General features: G+C 37.3%; 1 protein-coding gene across 1 annotated transcript in view; it reads left to right on the top strand.

Moving 5' to 3' along the window:
• The window catches only part of TPTE2 (transmembrane phosphoinositide 3-phosphatase and tensin homolog 2), a 130,327-nt gene that overhangs the window by 70,563 nt on the left and 46,092 nt on the right, over nucleotides 1–13,672 (top strand). Inside the window, 2 exon segments of the mRNA XM_054529366.2 lie at nucleotides 5,908–5,958; nucleotides 7,449–7,610. Of these exon segments, the coding sequence (XP_054385341.2) occupies nucleotides 5,908–5,958; nucleotides 7,449–7,610 (213 nt within the window).

Here is a 13,672-nt window from a genome sequence, read left to right as displayed (position 1 = left end):
ATGCTGGTGTTTCATACCAGGGGGATGATATTGGATTTATAGTAAAAGCTGGAATCAGCGCTTGGCTTTGACATCATATGTTCATTCACCTGATACTCAGCAAGTCACTAACCCTCTTTAACTTTCAGATTATTCAAATGTAAACTGGCTATAATGCAATCTATGTACTGGATATTGTATTGTAAAAAATTAGTAATAAAACGAAAATAACATGCAAAAATACTTTGAAAACTCTGTAGTTCTGTAAATAGGTTTTATTCTAAAAACTGAAAATAACATAAGAGTTCATTAAAGGAAAATCAGAAAATACAATCAACAAATCTACCCACATATAGTCATGCTTAAACTTTGATGCATGCACTTCTAAGTTCTTTAAGCATATACTTTTTTTGTTTATAGATATGAGACCATACTTATTCTTTTGTAAATAACCTTATTACTTAATGACATCATGACTATATTTTTTTGTTAATATATATTCATGTGCACTTACAACATTATTTGTAACAGTTGTGTAATATTTCATGGTGTAGATGTGCTGTAATTCATTTAATAGTCAGATATTGCTGAACAATTAAGTTTTTTACAAGTTTTTAACTGTTACAAAAATGAATATATTTGAGGCTAAATCTCTGTATACTGTTGGTTATTTGCTTGTTATAAATTCTCAGAAGTGGAAATTCTGCATCAAAGGGAATGATTGTGACGCTATTGATATTGATATGTGCTTTAACATCAAGATGCAAAGTGTACATTTCTCCCCTCCCACACTTAACAGTAGCCATCATTGATTTCTCTGATATTAGTAAATATATTTGTTCTAATGCACATTCTTTGACACACCTTCATTTATCCTTTTCTGTCTTTGGACTGGAAAGTTAAATCTATTGATCCTTTTTCTATTTTATGTAATATAAGCAATTTCTCCCAGGTTGTCTTGCTTTTTCATTATATAAAAGCATTTAATCCTCATGTAATCAAATGTATCTGTACTTTTCTTTGTGATTATGCCTTTAATATTATTCTCAGAAAGTCCTTCTTACCCCAAGATTTTAAATATATTCACCAAAATTTTTGTTTTGAATTTATTTTCTTCATTTAAATAAAATATCTGCCCTGAATTTACTTTGTCTTAAGGTATAAAGTGTAGAAATTTACTTTTCTCCTAAGTAACTCATAGTTTTCTCAGCATGAACATGTCATCCCCCTGTATTGTCCTTACCCTGTTTTAGTGATCTAGAGTGAGCAGGAAGACCAGAGTCACTACAGTGTTTTTCGTGCTTTGCATCATGGCCATCTCCCTACCCCGAGTCTGTACCAGAGAAAAATGTGTCCAGTGGGAGAGATAGCACCTGCCTTCAATACAAATCCCATTTCCTTAAACATGGTCTTGTTAGTGTCATGTAGCTTCCACCTTCTACTGATAAAAAATGAGTCATGTTCATAGTTAATATTTGTGCTTTTAATTCACCTTTGATATTAATATTGGAACTTTTAGTGTTTTAAGGTTTAGTATCTCATATCTTTATCTATCTTTTTTTTCTTTTTGAGCCGGAGTCTCGCTCTGTCACCAGGCTGGAGTGCAGTGGCGCCATCTCAGCTCACTGCAACCTCCGCCTCCCAGGTTCAAGCGATTCTCCTGCCTCAGCCTCCTGAGTAGCTGGGACTACAGGCACGCACGACCACGCCCAGCTAATTTTCTGTATTTTTAGTAGAGACGGAGTTTCACCATGTTGGCGAGGATGGTCTCGATCTCTTGACCTCATGATCCGCCTGCCTTGGCCACCCAAAGTGCTGGGATTACAGGCGTGAGCCACCGCGCCTGGCCTCTATCTCTTTATTTCTGAATTGTCATTTAAATTTAGTTTTTGTCTCTCGTGTATAGCATGTAATGCCTTTAATTTCAAAGTTATCTGACAGTATTTCTCAATATGCAATATGAGAGTAATATGTTTGTATTTATGATTTCTGGTATGTTCAGTTTTATTTATCATCTTTTTCTTTATTAAAAATACTTTGATATTTTCTTTGTAAATTTGTCTATATTTTGCTATTAATTGATTTGTTTTTATCCCTTGCATTTTTTATTGATATGCAAGTCAGAAGCCCATTTCTAGTCTATCAATGTTTATATTTAAATGTTTAGAAAACATAATTATACCATTTTTTCCATTAATATCGAGAATAAAACTGGACTTGTACCTGTGAAAGATAAGAAATGCAACCTCCCTTTACTTCTATCTTCTTCCACACCTTGAATCCTAGTGTAAGAATGCCTAAAAATTCAAATCAATACTATTATTCATGATTTTATATTATTTATCTTTACTTTTAGAATCATTTATTTACATTTTCACCTGCTACTTTTTTTTTTATTATTATACTTTAAGTTCTAGGGTACATGTGCACAACATGCAGGTTTGTTACATATTTATGCATGTGCCATATTGGTGTGCTGCACCCATTAATTTGTCATTTACATTAGATGTATCTCCTAATGCTATCCCTCCCCCATCCCCCCACCCCATGACAGGCCCCGGTGTGTGATGTTCCCCTTCCTGTGTCCAAGGGTTCTCATTGTTCAATTCTCACCTATGAGTGAGAACCAAAACATGTTTGGTTTTCTGACCTTGCGATAGTTTGCTGAGAATGATGGTTTCCGGCTTCATCCATGTCCCTACAAAGGACATGAACTCATCCTTTTTTATGGCTGCATAGTATTCCATGGTGTATATGTGCCACATTTTCTTAATCCAGTCTATCATTGTTGGACATTTGGCTTGGTTCCAAGTCTGCTATTGTGAATAGTGTCGCAGTAAACATACGTGTGCATGTGTCTTTATAGCAGCATGATTTATAGTCCTTTGGATATACACCCAGTAATGGGATGGCTGGGTCAAATGGTATTTCTAGTTCTAGATCCTTGAGGAATTGCCACACTGACTTCCACAATGGTTGAACTAGTTTACAGTCCCACCAACAGTGTAAAAGTGTTCCTATTTCTCCACATCCTCTCCAGCACCTGTTGTTTCTTGACTTTTTAATGATCACCATTCTAACTGGTGTGAGATGGTATCTCATTGTGGTTTTGATTTGCATTTCTCTGATGGCCAGTGATGATGAGCATTTTTTCATGTGTCTGTTGGCTGCATAAATGTCTTCTTTTGAGAAGTGTCTGTTCATATCCTTCACCCACTTTTTGATGGGGTTGTTTTTTTCTTGTAAATTTGTTTGAGTTCTTTGTAGATTCTGGATATTAGCCCTTTGTCAGATGAGTAGATTGCAAAAATTTTCTCCCATTCTATAGGTTGCCTGTTCACTCTGATGGTAGGTTCTTTTGCTGTGCAGAAGCTCTTTAGTTTAATTAGATCCTGTTTGTGAATTTTGGCTTTTGTTGCCATTGCTTTTGTTCACCTGCTACATTTTTATGCTACATTAACAATTATTATTTAGACTTACCTAATTTTGAGTTTATATTATTTACCATCTTTTCTCTGTAAGTCATCTTCCTTATTTCTGTGTTCTTCATTTTGATTCATTGCTCAGCTGACTCAAGAACTTTGAGTAATTGTTTTTAGGAAAGGTACATGGAGGCTGTGCTTCGTGTTGCTTCATGTTGGAGTGTCTGTCTGTTGCTCCCGAGTGTAAACAGTACTTTTCCTGGATATGAATTTACTGAGTCGTAGTTATTTCCCTGCAAACTCTGCACATAACTGCTTGAAGCTGCATTTACATAGTACACTTTTTTTAACCCAAAAAGTCTCAATTGTGTATTTACTTGGTATAGTTTCAGGGGACACTGAAACAGATTAAGGGGCTAAAGCCACCCAAGCCACTTCTTCATGCCTTCGTAACCTGTCAGGCTTGGTTCTGTATGGTGACATTGTCAAGTGAGTTCAGATTTATGACATTTCCTTGATACCCAGAGATCCAGTAGACTGTGTGGGATCAGAGGTTCTTGTAGTAAGGGAGTGGCAACTTGAGGAGAGAATTCACCTCTTTTGGCCAATTGATCCTCCATCTACATCAGCCTTCACTCTCCAAGCCTTGGGCGGAGGTGGTGGGTCCAGGTGGAGAGGGGAAGATTAGAAGGATTGGGGATTTCCTTTATCTCAGGTTAACCTAACATCATTCATCAAAGGCCAATTTTTTTTTTTTTAACTTTTATTTTAGGTTTGGAGGTACACGTGAGGTTTGTTACATAGGTAAACTTGTGTCAGGGAGGTTTTTTTTTTTTTACATATTATTTCATCATCCAGGTATTAAGCTCAGTACTCAAATAGTTATCTTTTCTGCTCCTCTCTCTCCTCCTACCCTCCCCACTTAAGTAGACCCTAGTGTCTATTTCCTTCTTTGTGTTCATAAGTCCTTATGATTTAGCTACCACTGATAGGTGAGAACATTCAGTATTTGGTTTTCTGTTTCTGCACTAGTTTGCTAAGGATAAGAGCCTCCAGCTCCATCCATGTTCCCACAAAATACATGATCTCATTCTTTTTTTATGGCTGCATAGTATTCCATTGTATATATGTACCACATTTTCTTTATCCAATCTGTCACTGATGGGTACCTAGGTTGATTGCCTGTCTTTGCTATTGTAAATAGTGCTGCAGTGAACATTCATATGCATGTATCTTTATAGTAGAATGATTTATATTCCTCTGGGTATCTACTCAGTAATGGGATTGCTCAGTCAAATAGTTCTGCTTTTAGCTCTTCAAGGTGTTGCCATACTGCTTTTTACAGTGGTTGAACTAATTTACACTCCCACCAACAATGTATAAGTGTTCCCTTTTCTCTGCAACCTTGCCCGCATCTGTTATTTTTTGACTTTTTAGTAATAGCCATTCTGACAGGTGTGAAATGGTATCTCACTGTGATTTTGATTTGCATTTCTCTAATTTGTGATATTGAGCTTTTCTTCATATGCTTGTTGGCCACATGTATGTCTTCTTTTGAGAAATGTCTGTTCATGTCAAAGGCCAATTGTCAGTGCCCCAGTTCTGCTCAGTATCTGCCCTCTTTGTTCTCCAGTCTTAGGCACAGGCTGTGAGCATTGTCTTAGGATTCATGGCTCTCGGGGTAAAATTTGAGTTCTGTGTTGGAGGCTTCAGTATGACAGAAACTTCCTGAAGACTTCTCCTACTGAAACCTCCTGTGTTGGAGGCTTCTCCTGAAGAGCCTCCAACACAGGAGGCTTCAGTAGGACAAAAAAAATTGTTCCTCATCAGCTACCTTGTCTCCAGCCATAAGGTAAAATGAGGCATTATTGGAGGCTCCATCAAACAGGTTCTCCTTCCTTTGATTAATGGAAGGAGCCCAGTCTTTCGGGTGTTTGTCCTTTGAAGTGTATCTTACTAAAATGTCTTACCTCTGAAGTTCCTTTGCAACCTCATATGCGACTCTTGCTAATGTGTATCTGTTCACTAGGTGTCTAGTTTGAGGAGATGACAAGAGCATCATTTACTCCCTATGCTCATTCCTGAAACACCTTATTTTATTGCGGTGGAAACTGAGATCTGGCCAAAGTTTGACGACTTGCCCAGGCTGGCATTAAAATACAGTTCTCTTCTACCACCCTTTTCTGTCTTCATGCTATACTCCTTGAGTTGATGACCACAAGTTTAAGTTTAGTATTGCCATAAAGTTGGGGTTGGGGCTTTGCATGCAATGGAAATGTTACTAAACATCCAAAGTTTACTGTCTTCTGGATAGCATAGTAAACAAGTAAAATACTCATGGAGCAGGAAGAATAAAATTTTAGCTATTAGTAAAAAGCATTTTGTTATACAACTTCTGAATAATTTTCTTTTAAAATTATATTTATAAAGGCCTTTGTTTTTTGGTTAAATTTACAATATATGTTAGAAGAAATCTGATTAATTTTATTTTTACTTCTTTTTGCAGCAGCAAGATTAAGAAAATTGTGCGTTCAATTGTATCATCCTTTGCATTTGGGTATGTGAGACATAGAAAACACCATGTATTAAATATATCTGAGACTTGGCTGGGCGCAGTGGCTCACGCCTGTAATCCCAGCCCTCTGGGAGGCCGAGGCGGGTGGATCACATGAAGTCAGGAGTTCAAGACCAGCCTGGCTAACATGGTGAAACCCCATCTCTACTAAAAATACAAAAATTAGCCAAGCATAATGGTGGGTGCCTGTAATCCCAGCTACTCAGGAGGCTGAGGCAGAAGAATCGCTTGAACCGAGGAGGTATAAGTTGCAGTGAGCTGAAATTGCACCATTGCACTGCAGCCTGGGTGACAGAGCAAGACTCCATGTAAAAAAAAAAAAAAAAAGAAAAAAAAATATATGAGTCTCATATATATCTACACATACATATATATATATATGAGACTTAATATTTCAATGAGAAACACTGAAATAAAATGACAAAAAAGCATTTCCATTGTCCATTGGTTGCTAAGTAGCCATGTGCCCCATCTAATGTAATCTAATTTATCATGGAATTTTGGTTTCAGCTGGACATTAAGAATTGCAAATAAATGGCTTTTGCCTAAGATTAATAGTAACATATTAATATTGTTTTTCTTCCATCTGCAAAAGTAACATTAATGAAAATCAAATGTTAAAATTCTATAATTATTAGTAAAGTGTTTTATTAAGTACCTTATACATATCTGAAATTACTCTTTAATTCTGGAAACAATTTACTTAGACTCTTCTCTGGATAAGAGTAAGATTTCATACTATGATATAGATTTATGCAATATAATTGTTTCCTTTTGAATTAATAATATTTGAATTCGAGCTGCAAGTTTTTAAAAAACTACTTCAAAGACTAATTCATCTTCATAGATTAGGCAAATAGTCTAATCAATTTATGGAGAATGTATTTAGAATACGTAACAGCAAGTGGCAGGAGGTACTTTAGAGTTCAAGACTCATATGCCCATCACTATGCTAGAAGTACCCATAAATATGGAATCATGTACTTGTTGAAAATGTCACTGATGAGAAATCCTGGTCTTTTAAGAGCTTATGTTACTCATGCTTTCATTTGGTTTTTATTAATAAATTCTTTAGAATTATCCAGATTAATGAGGGCTTATTTTTTTATGAGAAATTGGTATAAACTTCTTATGAAATTCTCAAATTTTAAGAAGAGTTTCTAAACAGACACAGGTGATTTTAATTCAGTTTTACTTTTCTCTCTTGAGGTGTTGGTCTGATGTGTCTACTATAAAAGGCCATGCTAATATCTTGTGAAGTGGTTTGGTGAGAATTTTGTTTATTAAGAACTGCTTTTATTGGGTGAAAACGGTGATTTTTCTGAGATTCTAAGGCATTACAGTTTTTCCTGCCACTGGGCAGCTTAATACTAAATAATAACATTTTGGTTCCTGATCAGTGGCTTAAATATAGTATAGCTATAGGGACAAATGCCCCTTTATCTTTGCATTTATTTATTTATTTATTTTAGAATATTTGGAGTTTTCCTGGTCTTACTGGATGTCACTCTCCTCCTTGCCGACCTAATTTTCACTGACAGCAAACTTTATATTCCTTTGGATTATCGTTCTATTTCTCTAGCTATTGCCTTATTTTTTCTCATGGATGTTCTTCTTCGAGTATTTGTAGAAGGGTAAGTTTGATTATTTTTATAATGCATTAAGCTATTTTGTACTTTTATAAGAAGCACTTTGGGAGGCTGAGGTGGGAGGATCCCAAGGTCAGGAGTTCGAGACAATCCTGGCCAACATGGTGAAACTCCGTCTCTACTAAAAATACAAAAATTAGCTGGGTGTGGTGGTGGTTGCCTGTAATCCCAGCTGCTTGGGAGGCTGAGGCGGGAGAATCGTTTGAACCTGGGAGGCAGAAGTTGCACTGAACCGAGATCACACCATTGCACTCTAGCCTGGGTGACAGGGCGAGACTCCATCTCAAAAATAAAAATAAAAATAAAAAAGAAGCATTTTAAAATAATTAACAGGAGCATTCACCACAAACTGACTTAAGAGCCTTTGGGCCTTATGAGAACATTGGCGGTAGTCTGGCGGTACCCCCCTTGGCCTGTGTTTGAGGTGGCCATGGATTGATGCTCCTCTGCCTTTGGACAGGGGTGGAAAGAGTGGGAGGGACTGCATCTTGTGGTTTGAGTGACAGCTCAGCCATAGCACAATAAAACACTAGGTAGACTTTTAAAGTTTTTGATCTAGGCCCTGATTCCCAGACAGCACCTTTGGATCCACCTGGAAGCTAGGAGAACTTGCCATCCTGAAGGGAAGGACACAGGCCTGGCTGCTTTTACCATGTGATGACTGTAGAGCCCCAGGGCCTTCAGCAAACTTCTGCAATAGCTAAGGAGTGGTTACAGCAGGTCTTGGGCAAGACCCAGTGCTGTGCTGGCCTCAGGTCTGACCCAATGCAGTCACAGTAGTGGTGGCCACAGGGGTGCTTGTGTCACTCAATCCCAAGCTTTAGGTGCCTCAGAAGAGAGAGAGAGAGACTCTGTTTGTTTGGGTGAAAGTAAGGGAAGAAAACAAGAGTCTCTTTTTGGTAATGCAGAGAATTATCCTGGATCTTGTGCAAGACCATTAAGACAGTACCACTATGAGTCTGCAAGAACCACAGAGTTTAGGAGGCTTGGGGTGCCCCCTAAAGCAGATACAGCTTAGATCACAATATCCAAGTTCTTTCAAATATCCGGAAAGCCTTCCCAAGAAAGATGGGTACAAACAAGCCCTGACAGTGAAAACTACAATAAATACAGTGAAAACTACAATAAATACCTAACTCTTCAATGCCCAGACACCAAAGAACATCTGCTAGCATCAACACTATCCAGGAAAACGTGACCTCACCAAATGAACTAAATAAGACACCAGGGGCCAATCCTGTAGAAACAGAGATATGTGACCTTTTAGACAAAGAAATAAAAATAGCTGCGTTGAGGAAACTCAAAGAAATTCAAGATAACACAGAGAAGGAATTCATAATTCTATTAGATAAGTTTAACAAAGAGATTGAAATAATTTAAAAGAATCAAGCAGAAATTCTGGAGTCAAAAAATGTAGTTGGCATGACAAAGAATGCATTAGAGTCTTTTAATAGCAGAATTGATAAACCAGAAGAAAGAATTAATGAGCTTGAAGACAGGCTATTTCAAAATACATAGAGGAGACAAAGGAAAGAATAAAAAACAATGACGCATGCCTACAGGATCTAGAAAATAGCCTCAAAAGGACAAATCTAAGTGGTATTGGCCTTAAAGAGGAGGTGGGGAGTGTAGAAAGTTTATTCAAAGGGATAGTAACAGAATGTCCCAAACCTACAGAAAGATATCAATATCCAAGCACAAGAAAGTTATAGAACACCAAGCAGATGTAACTCAAAGAAGACTACCTCAAGGAATTTAATAATCACAGTCCCAAAGATCAAGGATAAAGAAAGGATCTTAAAAGCAGCAAGAGAAAAGAAACCAATAATATACAATGGAGCTACAATATATCTGGCAGCAGACTCTTTAGTAGAAATGTTTCAGGCCAGGAGAGAGTGGCATGACATATTGAAAGTGCTGAAGGAAAAAAACATTTACCCTAGAACAGTGTATCCAGTGAAAATATCCTTCAAAGTGAAGGGGAAATAAAGACTTTTCCACACAAAAGCTGAGGGATTTTGTCAACACCAGACCTGTCCTAGAAGAAATGCTAAAGGGAGCATTTCAATCAGAAAGATAAGGACATTAATGAGCAATAAGTAACAACCTGAAGGTATAAAACTCACTGGTAATAGTAGGTATACAGAAAAATGCAGAATGTTATAACACTGTAACCATGATTTATAAACTACTCTTATTCTAAGTAGAGAGACTAAACTGTGAGCCAATCAAAAATATTAACTACAACTTTTCAAGACATAGATAGTATAATAAGACATAAATAGAAATAACAAAAAGTTAAAAAATAGGGAGACAAAGTTAAGTTGTAGAGTTTTTATTAGTTTTCTTTTTACTTGTTTATGAAAACTGTTATTATAAGATTAAAATAATGGATTATAAGATAGTATTTACAAGCCTCATGGTAACCTCAAACCAAAAAACATAACAATGGATACACGAAAAATAAAAAACAAGAAACTAAATCATATCACCAGAGAAAATTACCTTCACTAATGGAAGACAGGAAGGAAAGAAGGAAGAGAAGACCCCAAAACAACCAGAAAACAAATAACAAAATGGCAGGAGTAAGTCTTTACTTATCAATAATAATATTGAGTGTCAGTAGACTAAACTTTTCAATCAAAAGACAGTGGATGAATGGATGAAAGAACAAGACCCATCCAGGTGTGGTGGCTCACGCCTGTAATCGCAGCAGTTTGGGAGGCCAAGGCAGGCAGATCACGAGGTCAAGAGCTAGAGACCATCCTGGCAAACATGGTGAAACCCTGTCTCTACTAAAAATACAAAAATTAGCAGGGTGTGGTGGTGCACACCTGTAGTCCCAGCTACTCAGGAGGCTGAGGCAGGAGAATCACTTGAACCCGGGAGGCAGAGTTTGCAGTGAGCCGAGATGGCGCCACTGCACTCCAGCCTGGTGACAGAGCAAGACTCCATCTCAAAAATAAATAAATAAATAAATAAAAAGACCCATTGATCTGTTGCCTACAGGAAACACTCTTCTCCCATAAAGACACATGTAGGCTGGAAGTGGTGGCTCACTCCTATAATCCCAGCAATTTGGGAGGCAGAGGCGGGTGGTTTACTGGAGGTCAGGAGTTCAAGACCAGCCTGGCCAATATGGTGAAACCCCGTCTCTACTAAAAATACAAAAATTAGCTGGGTGTGGTGCTGGGCGCCTGTAATTTCAGCTACTCATGAGGCCGAGGCAGGAGAATCACTTGAACCTGGGAGGCAGAAGTTGCAGTGAGCTGAGATCACGCCACTACACTCCATCCAGCCTGGGTGACAGAGTGAGACTCAGTCTCAAAAAAAAAAAAAATAAAAATAAAACAAACAAACAAAAAAACCCAAAAACCAAAGCCAAAACCAAAAACATGCTAATATATCTGATAAATATTGATGCAAAAATCCTCAACAAGATACTAGAAAACTGAATTCAACAATATATGGGAAAGATCATTCATCATGACAAGTGGGATGTGTCTCTGGGATGCAAGGATGGTTCAACATTTGCAAATCAATCAATGTGATACATTATATCCACACAATAAAGGATAAAAACCATAAGATCATTTCAGTTGATGCTGAAAAAGCATTTGATAAAATTCAACATCCCTTCATGGTAAACACCCTAAAAAAACTGAGTATAGATGTAACACACCTCAACATAATAAAAACCATATATGACAGACCCACAGTCAGTACCATACTGAATGGGGAAAAAATGAAAAGGTTTTCTCTGTGGCCTAGAACACAATAAGGATGCCCACTTTTACCAGTGTTGTTCAACATAGTACTGGAAGTCCTAGCTAGCGCCATTATAGAAGAGAAAGAAAGGGAATAAAAAAAGAAATCCAAATTGGGATGGAAGAAGTAAAATTATCCTTGTGTTTGCAGATGATACATTTTATTTGGAAAATACTAAAGACTCCACAAAAAAAAAACTATTAGAATTGATAAATTCAGTAAAGTTGCAGGATACAAAATCAATATACAAAGATCAGTAGCATTTCTATATGTCAACAGTGAACCATTTGGAAAGGACATTTAAAAAGTGGTCCTATATACAATAGCCACAAATAAAATTAAATACCTAGAAATTAACCTAACCAAAGAAGTGTAAGATCTTTATAATGAAAATGATAAAACACTGATGAAAGAAATTGAAGAGGACACCAAAAAATGGAAAGAGATTCCATGTTCATGGATTGGAAGAATCAATATTGTTAAAATGTCCACACTGTCCAAAGCAATTTACAGATTCAATGCACTCCCTGTCAAAATATGAATGACATTCTTCACAGAAATAGAAGAAACAATCTTAAAATTTATATGGAGCCACAAAAGACCCAGAATAGCCAAAGCTATTCTAAGCAAAAAGAACAAAGCTGGAGGAATCACATTACCTGACTTCAAATTATACTACAGAACTATATAACCAAAACACCATGGCACTGGCATAAAAACAGACACATAGACCACTGGAACAGAATAGAGAACCCAGAAACAAATCCACACACACTTACAGTGAACTCATTTTTAAGAAATGTGCCAAGAACATACATTGAACAAAAGACGTCTCTTCAACAAATGATTCTGGGAAAACTGGATATACACATACAGAAGAATGCACCTAGACCCCTACCTCTCACCATATGCAAAAATCAAATCAACATGGATTAAAGACTTAAATCTAAGACCTCAGTGAAACTACTATACTACAAGAGAACATTGGGAAGAATCTCCAGGACATTGGTCTGAGCAAAAATTACTTGGGCTATACCTGACAAGCACAGGCAACCAAAGCAAAAATGGGCAAATGGGATCACATGAAGTTAAAAAACTGCTTCATAGCAGAGGAAACAATTAGCAAAGTGAAGAGACAGCCCACGGAATGTGAGAAAACATTTGCAAACTACCCATCTGAAAAGGGATTAATAACCAGAATATGTAAGGAGCTCAAATAACTCTCTAGGAAAAAATCAAATAATCTAATTTTTTAAATGAGCATAAGATTTGAGTAGGCATTTCTCAAAAGAAAACATACAGATGGTAAACAGGCATATCAAGAGATGCTTAACATCATTGATCATTAGAGAAATTCACAGTGTAGAAAACTACCGTGAGATATCATCTCACCCCAGCTAAAATGGTTTATATCCAAAAGTCAGGCAATAACAAATCCTGACAAAGATGTGAAGATAAGAGAACCCTCATACACTGTTCATGGAAATGTAAATTAGTAGAATCAATTGGAGAACAGTTTGGAGGTTACTCAAAAAACTAAAAATAGAACTACCATATGATCCAGCAATCCCACTGCTAGGTAGATACCCACAAGAAAGGAAATCAGTATGTAGAAGAGATATCTACATTCCCTGTTTGTTGCAGCACTGTTCATAATGGCTAAGATTTGGAAGCAACCTGTGTCCATCAACAGATGAATGGATAAAGAAAATATAGTACATATACACAAGAGAGTATTATTTAGCCATAAAAAACAATAAGATCCTGGCCAAGTGCACTGGCTCATGCCTGTGATCCCAGCACTTTGGGAGGCTGAGGTGGGCAGATCACCTGAAGTCAGGAGTTCGAGACCAGCCTGACCAACATGGAGAAACCCCATCTCTACTAAAAATACAAAAATTAGCTGGGTGTGGTGCCGGGCGCCTGTAATCCCAGCTACTCGTGAGGCTGAGGCAGGAGAATCGCTTGAACCCGGGAGGTGGAGGTTGCAGTGAGCCGAGATCACGCCATTGCACTCCAGCCTGGGCAACAAGAATGAAACTCTATCTCAAAAAAAGAAAAAAAAAGAGATCCTGTCATTTGGAACAACATGGATGGAACTGGAGATCACTATGTTTGTTAAGTGAAATAAGCCAGGCACAGAAGGATAAACATCACATGTTCTCACTTATTATGGGGCTCTAAAAAAAAAAAAAAAAAAAAGCAATTAAACTCATAGACCTAGAGAGTAGAAGGATGGTCATCAGAGGCTGGGAATGGTAGGAGGGGCTTGGGGATGG

The sequence above is a fragment of the Pongo abelii genome, chromosome 14, assembly GCF_028885655.2.
Source record: "Pongo abelii isolate AG06213 chromosome 14, NHGRI_mPonAbe1-v2.0_pri, whole genome shotgun sequence".
NCBI classification, from domain to species: domain Eukaryota; kingdom Metazoa; phylum Chordata; class Mammalia; order Primates; family Hominidae; genus Pongo; species Pongo abelii.
The sequence above is the reverse complement of the archived record's forward strand: the minus strand, read 5'-3'. Positions and strand labels throughout refer to the sequence as shown.